At 40.4% G+C, this 15049-nt stretch overlaps 1 protein-coding gene across 6 annotated transcripts in view; it reads left to right on the top strand.

Annotated features, from left to right (window-relative positions):
* The window catches only part of LOC144691369 (ribosomal protein S6 kinase alpha-3), a 102826-nt gene that overhangs the window by 48292 nt on the left and 39485 nt on the right, over positions 1–15049 (top strand). For all 6 annotated transcript variants that reach the window (XM_078559402.1, XM_078559400.1, XM_078559404.1 and 3 more), the window contains 5 exons: positions 5322–5402; positions 8702–8781; positions 10389–10495; positions 10711–10748; positions 12797–12939. In XM_078559402.1, coding sequence (XP_078415528.1) covers positions 5322–5402; positions 8702–8781; positions 10389–10495; positions 10711–10748; positions 12797–12939 — 449 coding nt within the window. The remainder of the gene's footprint in view (positions 1–5321; positions 5403–8701; positions 8782–10388; positions 10496–10710; positions 10749–12796; positions 12940–15049) is intronic.

Raw genomic sequence — 15049 nt, 5'->3', positions numbered from 1 at the left:
CTCCGGTTTCTGGTGCCTGTACCTGTATTGTACTCTGCCCCATCAATAGCGATGTGAAGAATGTTGGAAAGAAAATGGAAAATCTACACTTAACATTCTAAAATGGCTGTAACAAAGCACTAATTCCAGAAATCTTTATTGTGCATTTTGCTTGCATCTGAGTTTTGGGAGTGGTGGGGAGAGCAAGACAATGGAGAACATGAGCAAAGGAATGAAGAAAAAAAAAAGACACAATTGTTGAGAGAGAGAGAGAGTGGGGAAGGGGGTGGTTAAAGAGAGTAACCTAGCACAAGTAGATGGGGAAACGTGATTTAGATAGTAAAGAAATAAATGGTCAATGGAAGGAATTTGGGGAAGAGAGAGTTCATGTACAAAGTAGGCGTATTCCTTTGAAGAGACAAGGTAGAGCATCCAAAGCTAATGCACATGAATGACAAAGGAAATTAAAGTGAAAATAAAACAAGAGAAGGCGATCTTCAGGAGCAAGATTCTGTTAGTAACCAGGAGGATTTTGGAAACGGCAAGAGGGAATTGAAGAGGAGACCTTATGAGAAAAGATTAATGGGCAACGTTAAATTGGACCATAAAACATTTTATAAACATAAAAAGTGTAAGGTTACAGTAGCTAGGGAAAAAGTTGGGCCTATTAAGGACGTAAGTGGAAATCTCCATGTTGAGATGGAGGAAATGGCTGAACCATTATAAGTACCATAGAACGATAGAAAAGTTATGGTGCAGAAAGAGGCTATTGAGTCCATTGTGTCTGCACTGGGCAAAAAAGAGAACAGAAAGAAAGTAACAATAGTAATGCTAAACTACACCCCCCCCCCCCCCCCCCCCCCCCCACCCCACAACCACCAACCAAACTAGCAGCTCATTTTAATCCCACTTTCCAACACCTGGTCCGTAGCCTTGCAGGTTACAGCACTTAAGGTGCAGATCCAGGTACCTTTTTAAATGAGTTGAGTGTTTCAGCCTCAACTACCAATTCAGGCAGCGAATTCCACTACCCTCTGAATGAAAAAGTTTTACTCGTGTCCCTTCTAATCCTCCTACTAAAAAATCCAAAAGCCCCTCCAAGCTACTCACCATCCTGACTTGGAAATATATCACCGCTCCTTCACTGTCACTGGGTCAAAACCCTGGAACTCCCTCCCTAACAGCACTGTGGATGTACCTACACCACATGGACAGCAGCGGTTCAAGAAGGCAGCTCACCACCACCTCAAGGGCAATTAGGGATGGGCAATAAATGCTGGCCTAGCCAGCGATGTCCACATCCTGTAAATGAATTTTTTAAAATCTCTGGAAACAGTGCTTTGCTACAGCTATTTTAGAGTGTTAAGTGTAGATGTTCCGTTTTCTTTCCAATATTCTTCATTTTTGAGTTCTGGGACTTGGGGGGCGATAGAGAGGCAATGGAGAACATGAGCAAAGAAATGAAGAAGGAAGAAAAGACAAAATCTATGCCTCCTGGTAATTGACCTCTCAGATAGCGAAAACAGATCTTTCCTGTCTACCCTATCTAGACCCCTCATAATTTTGTACACCTCAGTTAGGTCACTCCTCAGCCTCTTCTAAGGAAAACAACCCTCGCCTATCCAATCTTTCCCCATAGCTGCAATTTTCAAGCCCTGGCAATATTTTTGTAAATTCCCTCTGTAATCTCTCCAGAGCAATTATGTCCTTCCTGTAATGTGTGACCAGAACTGTACAAAATTCCAGCTGTGGCCTAACCAGCGTTTTATACAGTTCCAGCATTACATAAGGATAAATACTGTAGATGCTGGAAATCTGAAACAAAAACCGAAAATGCTGGAAAAACACAGCGGTCTAATAGCATCTGTCGAGAGAAGAACAAGAGTTGACATTTCGCGACCACATGACTCTGTGAGTCATATGGACTCAACGTTAACACTGTTTTTCTCTCCACGGATGCTATTAGACCTGCTGAGTTTTTCCAGCACTTTTAGTTTTTGTTCCAGCATTACATCCCTGATTTTATATTCAATAACTTATCCAATAAAGGAAAGCATTCCGTATACTTTCTTTACCACCTTATCCACCTATAATGCCATCTTCAGGGGCCTGTGGACATGCACTCCAAGTCTCTCACTTCCTCTACCCCTCTCAATATCTCCCCGTTTTTTGAGTATTCCCTTGCTTTGCCCTCCTCAGATGCAGTACCTCACACTTTTCTGGATTGAATTTCATTGTCCACTTCTCCGTCCACTCAACCAAACCATTGATACCATTCTGGAGACAACAACTATCCTCTTCACTATCGACTACATGGCCAATTTTTGTTCATCTGCAAATTTCCTAATCATTTGCCCCCTTCCGGTCTCACTGGATACAAGAGTAGTACTGGAGGGTTGCTCATATTGTAGCATGATTCAAGAAAGGGGAGAGTGATTAAGCTGGGAAACTACAGAACGTCGGTAATGAGGAAATTATTAGAAACCATTCAGGTACAAAATAAACTTTCATTTGGAAAGGAATAGGTTAACCAAGCATGGTTAAAGACAAATCATATCTGACTGACCAGATTGAATTCTGAGGTAATTGAGGTAGGTTGGTTAAATGGCATATATGGACTTTTGGAGGGTTTTTAACACAGTGAGACTCTAGAGGCTTAGTAAGATGGAATTAAAGGGAAAATGCAGTATGGTTACATAATTGGTTTAGTAACAGGAAACGAAGCATGATGGTGGATGGATGATTTACAGACTGGGAGGCGATTTGCATTGGTGTTCCCCAAGGGTTAGTTTTGGGACCATTATTCTTGAATTTTTTTTAAACTTGGGTTGTAGGGAGCATCATTATAGTCTGTAGATGGTGTGAAACTTGACAACATAGTCAGTACTGTTGAGGATAATTGTAGACTTTTGGATGGCATACAGGGTGGTGGAATGGGCAGAAACCTGGCAGATGGAGTTCAATATGTGATGTGTTCAGCAGAATGCTATTAATAGCATGATTTTGTAAGTGTAGATGAACAGAGCCTTTGTGCAAAAACCTGAATCCTTAAACGTGGCAGCGCAAATTGACACGGTGCTTAAAAAAAGCATATGGGTTACTTGTGTTTATAACTAGAATAATGGAATATAAAAGTAAGGAGCTGGTACTAGAACTTTATTGTTTAGGCTCAGGTGAAGAATTGCAGACAACTCTAGGCCTTACACTTATGAAAGATGTAAAGGCCTTAGAAATTGTACAGACTTGTTAAATGATGGGGTTGTTACCAGGGGCCAAGGACTTCAATTGCAATAAAAGGTTTGAAAAGTTAACTGTTCTCCTTGGAACAGAGAAGGTTAAAAGGTGACCTAATAAGACGATAGAAAATTCACGATGAAAGGTTTTGATAGAGCAGGTGGAGAAAAGTTATTCCCTTTGGCAGTAGGTCATTAATCAGAGGTCTTATCCTTTGTCAATGATTTTAAATCTTTAAAGGGGAGCTGGGGATAATTTCTTCACTAAGTTGTTGGGATCTGATATGTTCTAATCTGTAAAGCTGATGCAACCCATAAATAATTTTAAAAGGTACTTGAACTTATAGGGTTACAGGCTTCGCCCTTTCACAAGTCAGTAAGGGCATGACAGACCGAATGGCTTCCTCCTGTGCTGTAGGTTTTTATGATCTATGAACCTATATCGAGGAAGAGGAGGGAAAATCTGCTCAGTGGGTCATTATTGTATACGCTATAGTTTGGTCTGGTTGGGATTGGGTTATGCAAACTCTCGGCAGTTCTGTGACCTAGTATGATTATGAAACCTGATATAGCATCACTCTCAAGTTTTCTTTTGTGAATAAACTTGTCATTTATTAAATATAGGAATTTATGCTATGCATTATTGCAAGTTCCCATGAGAAATTTAAATATAGTCCCGTGATCCATCATGCCAAATAAATACCTCAAATATTAGGTGTGGGTGTATCGCCTGGTGGTTTTAAGCTGTTAGTGTTCAAGTACTTTATGCATTTAGTCATTTGGTAGTACAGAACTTGAATATTGCTGAAAAAAGACATTTTGTCAAAGCTTTTTGTCTTGCACTCATCAGGACAGTCGCAAGAATACCAATGTTAGGGGAAGCATTAACTTTATTCTGTATGAGAAAACAGTGCTGATTGGTTGGCAAGTGGATGAAAAGCTTCAACAAAATGTCTTTTTTCAGCAATACTTCAAACATTCTTGCCACTCGGCAGTTCAAGACCATTTCAGTACCTCTGCACCACCAGGCAATGGTCAACTTTCTGTTTATGCTCAAAGATTATAGAGAAGTCACTATGGGAGGCTCCATGACCTTTCCTTTTCTCATACTTCCTCTTCACATGATCTGCAGTTTTTACATAAAGTAAGAAGCAATGACTTTAACCATGGTTGAGTGCAGAAGATTGAGGAGTGCTCTGATCAAGTTCTTTAAAATGTTAAAATGATTTGCTTGAGTGGATAACAGAAGTTATTTCCACTGGTGGTGAGTAAAGAACAAGGAGCTATGATTTTAAGACTGGAAAATTAAAATGAGGAATGAAATCGGGAATGCATTTTTTGTGCACAAGGAAGCAGAAATTTGGAATTCTAGTCTCTTCTCCACCCCTCTTCCCCCACCACCCAAAAAAAGGGCTGTGTGTGGGGCGACAATTGAAGCTTTCAAGACTTAAAGAGCAATAGATTTTTGTTAGGTAAGGTTATTGAATGATATGGAGCAAAGGTGGGTGAATTGGAGTTGAGATGTAGATTAAACCATAGTCTAATTAAATGTTGAAGCAGGCTCGAATGTCTCCATGGCATACTCCTGTTCCTATATCTAATCTAACAGTGACAGTGAAAGCCTTGGTTCTTGTTTATCTTATGGTTGAGCAGTTAGTGCCCTGATCACTTTGCCTGCAAATGGACAACTTCTCTAAACAGTGGAGTCCGGAAGATCGCCATGAGGTAAATTTGTTGCTGTTTTTAATCTTATGGGTGTCCTGTCTCAACTCTTAGTTGAAATAGTGTTACCGAGCAGTGTACTTTGCTGTAAAACATGGTTCGACGTAAATCAAATACCTTTATATATTAGTGAAGAAAATGGGAAGAATATAGCTTGGTCAACATTTTCATAGGTTAATTTCCTTCATACTCAAGTATATGTGTTGTACCTTTTCCTTGTTTTGATGTTTGTTTATATTCGCAGCATTCTGTCAGCATATTTTACTGAACGAATAAACATTCAGTGACATCAATGGTATTTCAACATGTGTAAGTTTTATGTTACCACCGACTTTACTTACTAATGCATTTATAAAATTTGCATTGTTATTTTACCTTTCATCCCAGTAAGAGACCGAGTTCGGACTAAAATGGAACGTGACATATTAGTTGAAGTGAATCATCCATTCATTGTCAAATTACACTATGGTAAGTTTGTTTTTTTCCTAAAGAAAGTCAAGCCTATGTAAAGGTATCAAATATAAATTGCAATAATCTTAGTAGATATGGATGGGAGTCAGTTGTTATTGATAATGAGGAGGAATTTCTTCTCTGAGGGTAGTTAATCTGTGGAATTCTTTGCCACAGAGGGCTGTAGAAGCTGGGTCGTTAAGTATATTTAAGGTGGAGATAGACAGATTTTTAATCCATAAGGGAATTAAGTGTTATAGGGAAAAGGCAGGAAAGTGGAGTTGAGGATTATCAGATCAGCTGTGATCTCATTGAATGGCAGAGCAGACTTGATGGGCCGAATGGCCTACTTCTCCTACAACTTATAGTCTTATAATCATCTAGTTGCTGAAGCCATTTGTGTTCTGACACCTTTCAGAACAAGAGCTTTTGGGATGTATGGAGTTGGTTCCTGTTTCTGTCGCTATTGTTTGACACATCTAGTCCATTAGTCCGAAGTGCTAACCATGGCTCAGTTGGTAGCACTCTTGCCTTTCATTCAGAGGATTGTGATTTCAAGTCCCACTCTGGGACTTCAGCCCAAAATTCAACATTACTGAGGGAGTGCTGCATTGTTGGAGGTGCTGTCTTCAGATGAGACATTATGTTGTGACCCTGTCTGCCATCTCAGATGGACATAGCTTGGTGGAACTGCCCTAGTTTAATTCCATTCTTAGCTATCTACTTGTAACTAGAGAATCATCTACAATGGCTTCTCTTCCCACTCTTACTCTGTTACCTCTAGCATTCCCCAAAGAGGTTGGCCACCTTGTGTTTCTCAACTATATCGGTGATATCATCTATAAACACATCAGGTTCCCTGTGTATGCAGATAACAGTTAGCCCTGTCTCTCCACTACATTCTTGAACTGTCCCTGATTTGTTACACTGCTTATCTGACATGCAGTATTGGATGAGCAGAAATTGTCTTCAGCTAAAAATTGGGAACACTGAAGCTGTTCCCTCTCCACTGTTTCCATGCCTGGTAAGTGTCTTAAGTTGTGCATGACTGTTTGCTCCTTTGTTGTGTTGACCCCGAGTTGAGTTTACGACCACATATCTGCACCAATACCAAGGCTGCCTGTTCCCACCTCCATAACGTTAACTCTGACCCTGCCTTAATTCACCTGTTATTGAAACCCTCATTCATGCCTTTGTTAGCTTTAGACTTGACTATTCCAGTGCTCTGCAGGCTGGCCTCCTATCTTTGGTGTGCTCACCGAAAACTCTGCTGCCTGTATCTTGCTCCAAATCTCATTCACCCGCCCTCCCTTGCTTGCTGATTTCCACTGGCTCGCTGTCCGACAATGCATTCATTTTAAACTCCTCATCCTTCTTTTCAAAGCTCCCATAAGCCTCACTCATCCTAATCTCAGTAGCCTCCTTCAACTCTACACCCCTTCGAGATCTTTGTGCTCCTCCAATTCTGGCCCCTTATACATCCCTGATTTTGATCACTCCGCAATTGGCTGCTGAGGTCCTAAACTCTGAGATTCACTTCCTAAACCACCCCATCTCTTGTGGCGTGCTCTCCTCTGAAATGGTCTTTAAAACCTACCTCTGTAACCTTTCTATTGATCATTTCCCCGGATTTTTCTTTCTGGCTTAATGTCAAAAAGCGTGAAATATGTTTTTATTCATAGCCCTTTCACAAAGTGCCTTGAGGGATTTTACAACATTAAATGCATTATTTAACTGTAAGTTTTTAGTGTAATGAACCGTGGCCACCATTTGTTTGCTGTTGGCCACAAAGTTTAGGTCATTGTTGGTGGCACTTTGCTGCCTTATTTCCTATATTGTAATAGTGATGCATTTAGTACATAATTAACTATAAAGTGCTTTGGGACATGCTGAGATTGTGAAAGGAGCTTTATAGATGCAGGTCCTTTTTATAAAGAATTGGAAATGGAGCATATCCATACATGTCTATACCCACAAGCTGGACTTGTTGCTTGTGAGGAATCGATTAACTGTTTCAGACAGAGTACGTATCTTATTCAAAATGGATGCATCTTAAAACTCAAAACATGTTAATGACAAACATCTGCACTGATGAAACAAAAACAGAAAGTGCTGGAAAAACTCAGCAGGTCGAACAGTATCTGTGGAGAGAAGGATAGAATTGACGTTTCGAGTCCATATGACTCTTCAGAGCACTGATGGGTTGAGTAAATGCATCGCGTGATTTATAATGGAGTTGACGGCCGACTTTGCATCTAGCAGAAAAGCATTGTGTTTAAGATTGTGCTGTCTAGTAGAAAAGCCAGGCTAGTTTTACAGTTTTTAAAGAGTGAACTTCTATTTTTAAACCTTTAGGGATGAAGTTGGTCAATGCTAAGTTGCAAATTGGCAATTCATTGAAGTGAACAAATAGAAAATGGGGTGCAGTGCAAAGTGGGCAGTTAATTCACACAACCCTATTGGTGCTACTGGTATATTGTATAGCAAAGTGAGTAGCACCTTTATCTGACGCACCGAGGAGAATAATGGTGTATGACTGTTTTAAACTGTTCACTTGCCAACAGCCTTGGTTTAGACCCTGAGTCTTGTTCTGATGGTGTATGTTCAATCTACTGTTTGAAGAGAAGGGAATAATGAAGTCCTGTGACTCATTCCAGTAATTGATGTACACAAAACCTTTAAATGTCCCAAAGAGTTTGAAACAAAATTGCCAGAACTGGAAAGGAGGAAGGAGAAGGATTAGGGGTAGCAACTAAAGGAAGATCTAAGTGGCTGGTTTTCGTGGTTTTTGGAGGGAGGGAGGGGGTGGGACGCATGACCAAGCAGAAAATTTTAACAGAGCCTAGAGGAATGTTGAGCTTCCAAGAGTATTCTGATACTACTCCTGGGTCTCACGATTCACCTAGATTATGGGTGCAAAAAATGTACTGGAACAGTGGGGAATGTTTGCTGGAATGACCAGTGATGCTTAATCTGAGAAAATATTGAAGGTAGAAAGATAAAACTGTGATGGCAAATTAACGTAATAAAGCAAAAGGTAAATGAGAAACAGGGTATCAGGCAGAATTACAGAGCTGAAATGTTCTAAACTGAACGTTTATTCTGAGGGTTTACAATTGCTATCTTTGGTGGCGAAACTTAAATTGAGACCAAAGCTGAGGCGCAATTCATTTACAAGACCAGTGGCGACACAGGTCATTAACTAATGTAAAAATTGTATGAAGCACTTTGAGCCTATTCTAGTTTATTACCAAAATAACCTTCACTGCTGACTCCATTTAACTCATGCCCATAAAAAAGTAACTATCTTTTTAAAGCTTTCCAGACTGAAGGGAAGCTCTACCTTCTATTGGATTTTCTCAGGGGAGGAGACTTGTTTACACGGCTATCCAAAGAGGTAAGAACTTTAGATGTGCAATGCATTTTTATCCAAAATAAATATACACGGATTAGAAACGAATCAAAAGGACCAATATTATGCTTTGAAATATGTTGAGTACGGTTACCCAGGTATAGTGCAATAGGAACACCAAAACACTCAACTCAAGACAAAGGAGCAGCTTCAGTAAATATACTCACTGCATCCTCAACTAGTTTCAATCGCCTTGAAATTTTGAAGAGAAATTTTCCAGTCCCCACCATGCTAATTGGCCTTATGTTTTTGATCTGTGTTTTGCCCTCTTCCAGGGAGCTACATGGAAGCTAGAGTATACCTTGACCTGATGTGTAAGGCATCAGAAGAGTATGGGACAGGCTAGATGGAGCAGCTTTTTTTTTCACCCTATCTGACATTTTCATATGTTTATATGTAAGAGGCAGGCAAGCAGCTTTCACAAGGTGTATGGCCTTTGGCAGGTTGTCAAAAGTTTCATGTCTCAGATCAACTTAACCTGCAAGACCTAAATGCATAAGTACCTTCCTTTCTCTGCTTTACTGCCCGAGGTCCAGTTAGGGCTATATTTCCGTTATTCCTTCCATGCTCTTCCCTCTACTCTCATTGATCAAAGGATAAATTGATCTTGAGAGACAAGAAGATACATGAAAATCCCACAATGTGCAGCACAATCACCTACTCCATTAATGAGCTTCTCTGCATGTATTTTGCTTAATCCTACTTGGCCTCTTGTCAGCAAATAACCCTGTATGTCTCACTCTGTGGTGGTGTTTAAATATGTTCCTGCAAATACTTTGTGATGGAAAATGCATGAGAACCTGCTACCTCTACCCAATCTGGCCTACGTTGGTTTTTAGTCCAAATTATGTGTTGACTCTGAGAGCCCCAGTAAAAGTATTGCTTAACTAAGGATCTTCAATAAAGGTGGTCTTTCCAACATACCCCAGTCCTGAGAATATAGGAAAATAACTAAATTATGTTGGCCCCTGTATTTGCAAACCATCATTGGCCTACCTTCTCATCAATTTCAGAATTTCCTGCTGTCACTTATGAACTCCTTTCAGAATTTGTTCCTTACGTCTGCAAGCCCTCAGGTCTTTGTTCGAAATGAGCCCTCTGCTCTTCCAACTATGGCCTGCCACCACTCCCCTTCAATCCACTACGCTCTGTTAAAATTTTCTGCTTGGTCATGCCCCCAGCCCCCAACCGCCCCCTCCCTCCCTCCCTCCAAAAACCACCTGAAAACCAGCCACTTAGATCTTTAGTTGCTACCCCTAATCCTTCTCCTTCCTCCTTTCCAGTTCTAACAATTTTGTCTCAAACTCTTTGGGACATTTAAAGGCTTTGTGTAAGTGGAAGTTCTTGGTCCCAATTGTCTGTTTGTTTCTTTACAATTACTCTGGTATCCGCATTAAGAAATAATTCATTTTTTAGTGGCTGAGGTTAATTATAGCAAAACTTCAACAAACCCGTAACCAACCGAAGAGTTGATTTTTTTTTTAGCCCCAAACATTTCTATGTTTTTTGCACTAAATTTCGTATTTTGTTAAACAGTTTGACTATTTGAACCTGCTTTACTGTGCAACACCAATTATATCTATTCTCACAAGGTTATGTTCACCGAAGAGGATGTGAAGTTTTACCTTGCAGAGTTGGCACTTGCTTTAGATCATCTACATAGTCTGGGAATTATCTACAGAGATCTAAAACCAGAAAAGTGAGTTGTTTATAATTTTCAAACTCGGCATCAACCTACTTAATTATTCAAATGCTCCGGAGGATGTGTTCTGTTCAATGCTATGTAGATATTATAAACAAGCAAAGTTAGTTTTTCCCGTGGATTGTTCAGAAACGTAGCTTGTCAGAGCTGTTAACTTAAGCTTAATGTGAAAAGCACCTTTCAAAGAATTAAGTGTAATTATTTTCTTACAGTATTCTGCTGGATGAAGAGGGTCATATTAAACTGACAGGTGAGTAAATTCATTAATATGGGTTTTGCCAGCCTCGCTTGGATACAACATAAAAATTAGTCTCACTTTTTGGGATAGTCGGATATTAAGACAGGTGACCAAAACCTCAGAAGATGGCTCCCAAACAGGAGCCATCAACTCCGTAACGAGCTTCTTAATGTACACCAGCATCCTCGGCCATCTTACTCCTTTGCACTTTCTCCCCCCAATCGTTTCCTCTTCCGTAACTTATGCTTCACTGGCCCTATTAGTAGGTTTATTTTAACCCCAGTTGTGAGCTAACTTCTAGTTTAAACTACCACTGCCCATTCCTTGACCATGCCTGCTTTTTGCCTCAGTGACCCCTGGGTCTTTTCTTAAATTAGACTTCCTGTGCATCAAGATGTTTCTGCACCAAACTACACAGTATAATTCAACTGCGGAGTCTCTAGGTCTGCTGCTCGGTTGCATAAATTTTAAAATAACTTTCCTCAACACTTTTCCCTGCTGGGCCTGTGACTGGCCTACTTGTTTTTCAGCTTGAGCTACAGTTCAGTTCCTGGCTAGAAATTCACTCTCCTAGGACAAAGTACATTTTTCCGCTGCTTCGGGATCCTGTAGTGTGATCTCCAACTTTGCCATGTTTTTTTTAACCCCTGCCCCACAACCTGCGCACCTGGATCTTCATGCCCATGGAAATACCTCCATTAGTGTGTCCTCTTGATATAATCTTTAAATAGCATCTGGAATCCAATCACCTGCTACACCTGTCTTCATATTTAAACAACAGTTTGTTGATGCTCCATGCCAATTACACTACATACTTCAACTTTATTCCACTACGTGAGCTCTCTGGACTCCTATGTTTGTCTCCTCTCTCTTCCCTATTTGCTTCCACAATATATGTATTTTAATAATAGCTATGCAACTAGGCCTATATGACTTGTTTTCCCTGAGGTTGATTTGCATGTACTATTTGGCTGCTTTTTAAAAATTATTCGTTCATGAGATGTGGGCATCACAGGCTAGGCCAGCATTTATTGCCTATCCCTAATTACCCTTGTTCAGAGGGCATTTAAGAGTCAACCACATTGCTGTGAGTCTGGATCACATGTAGGCCAGACCAGGTATGGTCCACGAGACCAGTGGACGCACCCAGACCTCTAAAAGACATTAGTGAACCAGATGAGTTTTTACAACAATCGACCATGGTTTCGTAATCATCATCGGACTTTTAATTCCAGATTTGTATTCAAATTTCACCATCTGCCATGGTGGGATTCGAACCCAGGTCCCCAGAGCATTACCCTGGGTCTCTGGATTACTAGCCCAGTGACAATACCACTATGCTGCCACCTCCCCTTGCTCGAAACTGAAACCCATCACTTCTATTACCACAGTTTTTTCTCTCCTTTTACTTTTACCACTGTTCTTTTCACCCCTCATGGACCCCCCTCTAGTGTTGTCATGGCTCCTTTCATTTCTCCCTGCTTGGGCACTCTGTCCCCCCAAGCCCTATCCCAATCCTTCAACACTATTCAACCTTCCTACTCTCCTGTCATCCCAGGCTTGACTCCCTCTTGGATAAGCCAACAGCTTCCCTTATGTTTCTTGGCATCCTCGAGGATTCACCGAGGCGTTGGTCACTGCCTCCTTACAAGTAGCAACTCCAACTGCTTCAACCTGTTCTCTCACTGAGCTTCCAGTCCAGCATGCTTGTTGGGGCAGTAATCTTGCCAATCTCCTTCTCGTCAAACTCACCTCTCACAGTGCTGATCCTGTGGACTCTGCCAGTGGTTCAGCTACCACAACGTCCAACACATCTCCCTCCAGAATTTGTTCACTTAACAAGGCCTTTGTCATCCATGAGCTTTTTGTGGACAATTGCAAGACCATGCTGGCCTTAACAGAAACTTGGCTGAATGGAGATAATACTTCTCCCCCAATTTGAAGTCTCCCCTCCTGGCTATACCTTTCACCAAATTTATTGGTTTGGCATCAGAAGTCATAAAATAGTTGTACAAGCATTGACTGAACATGAATTTTAAAGTAAATTATTTTAAAATTAGATTTTGGGTTGAGCAAAGAGTCTATCGATCACGAGAAGAAAGCCTATTCATTCTGTGGTACAGTGGAGTACATGGCGCCAGAAGTAGTCAACCGAAGGGGTCACACTCAGAGTGCCGACTGGTGGTCTTTTGGTGTTCTCATGGTAAGCTTTTCTAACACTTCCACATTAGGCTTTATTTGCTGTAAGGAAGTACGTTCTTGTAAATTATTCATTCAGTTGTTTTCTCTCACACATGGAATGCATTTGTTTCCCTCCATATTGATTTTCTTGGGAACTAGTTTAAATTACAAGTAGTGCTCAAAATTAAGCTTATTTTCTGGAAAATATCCTGCAGTTAGTTCCCCCTCTGTTCAGAAGTTTGTCTATCATTTCTGTTGTGTTTTTTAACATTTTCTGCATAAACTTTTTGGTTGGTTTGTGTTATAGCCTTTGCATTTACCTTTGCCACTGCTAGAATTTCAAAATTGTATATTTTATAACTATGTGCTTTAGGGTGCTGATCGTGCCCCTCCTATCATTCTCAAGATATGGACCTGAACTTAGCCGCACTTGATACCGAGACTATTTGGGTGATTGGGTCATTGATTGATTAAATGAGTGGGCAAAACTGTGTTCTTTGTGGGAAAGCATGAGGTCATCCACTTTGGATTCAAGAAAGACAGATCAGAAACTGTAAGAAGTTAGGAACTGTAGAAGAGGAGAGCAATTTTTGGGTTCATTACAAAAATCGCTGAGGATGAGTGGCCAGGTACAAAAATAATGTTTTTTCAAAAGGCCAATGGAATATTAGCCTTTACCTCAAAAGGACTGGAATGCAGTGGAATTACGGTATAGTTGTGTGAAGCACTGGTTTGACTGCATCTTGGGTCAGCATTCATTTCTCATAACCTCAGGAAGGGTATTGGAGTGGTTGCAACTTAGATTCGCCAGAATAACACTGGGGCTTAAAAGGCTAACTTTTGAGGACATGGTGCATAGACTAGACTTGTAATTCCTTTCAGTATAGAAGATTATGGGATGAACTACTTGATTTGTTAAAGAGGATTAAAGGCAGATGAAGAGAAACTATTTCCTTTGGAGAACGAGCCCAAAACAGGAGGGCATATCCTTAATATTGAACCGAGGCTTTTCCCGAGTAATGCCGTGAAGTCCTTTACACAAAGGTTGGTGGAAACTTGGAACAATCTTCCTCAATCTTCTTGCTCAATTGGAAATGTTGAAACTGAGAGAACATTTTAATGGTATTAAGGGATATGGAATCAATGCAAGGGCAATGGAGTTGAAGTGCAGATCAGCAGTGTTGTAATACAAAGGCAGAACAGACTCAAGGGGTTGAGTGACCAACATGTGCTCCTGTGCTTCAGTACAGTGAAGATTCAATTGGACATCAACAAGTGTTAGAACTATCTGTCCCAAGACTACTCGAGCTTTCCACTTAAATGTTCTAGCCCCCCCCTTGACTCCAGTATTTCTCTCTGAGGTATTGATCACAGTAAGTGGTATTACAAGCTGTAATTTCTTACATGGAAATTAGCAAATGTAACACCACTATACAAGAAAGGAGAGAGAAAACAGGGAAGCAATTAGCCTGACAGCAGTCATCAGGAAAATGTCAATATATTATTAAGGAAGTCTTAACAATGTACTTAGAAAAGCATAGTATGATTAGAACAAGTCAACATGGTTTAACAAAAGGGAAATCCTGTTCAATAAATTTAGTAAAGTTTTTTTTTGAGGATGTAATTAGTAGATTAGATAAAGGGGAACCAGTAGATTTGGTATACCTGGATTTCAAATAGGTTAATAGGTATGATAAGGGCTCATGGATTTGGGGGTGATATATTAGCATGGATAGAAGATTGGTAAACAGACAGAAAGGTAGAGGTAAATGGGGCATTTTCATGTTGGCAGGCTGTGACTAGTGGAATGCAACAAGGATCAGTGCTGGAGCTTCAGCAATCTTAATCAATTACTTAAACAAAGAGAAAGTAATGAATCCAGGTACAAAGCTAGGTGGGAATGAAAGTTGTGAGGAGGACTGCAAAGAGGTTAACTGAGTGGGTAACAAGATGGCAAATGGAGTATGATGTGGGGAAATGTGAGGTTAATCATTTTGATTGTAAGAATAGAAAAGCAGAATATTAATAGTTGTAAAACTTCTAAATGATGTTTAGAGAGACTTGGGTGTACTCAAGGAATTCAAAATTAGCATGCAGGTACAGCCAGCAATTAGGATGGCATATGGCATATA

This window comes from Cetorhinus maximus, chromosome 16 (assembly GCF_964194155.1).
Source record: "Cetorhinus maximus chromosome 16, sCetMax3.hap1.1, whole genome shotgun sequence".
In the NCBI taxonomy this organism is placed as follows: domain Eukaryota; kingdom Metazoa; phylum Chordata; class Chondrichthyes; order Lamniformes; family Cetorhinidae; genus Cetorhinus; species Cetorhinus maximus.
Note: the sequence above shows the minus strand (reverse complement) of the source record. Positions and strands in the feature narration are given on the sequence as shown.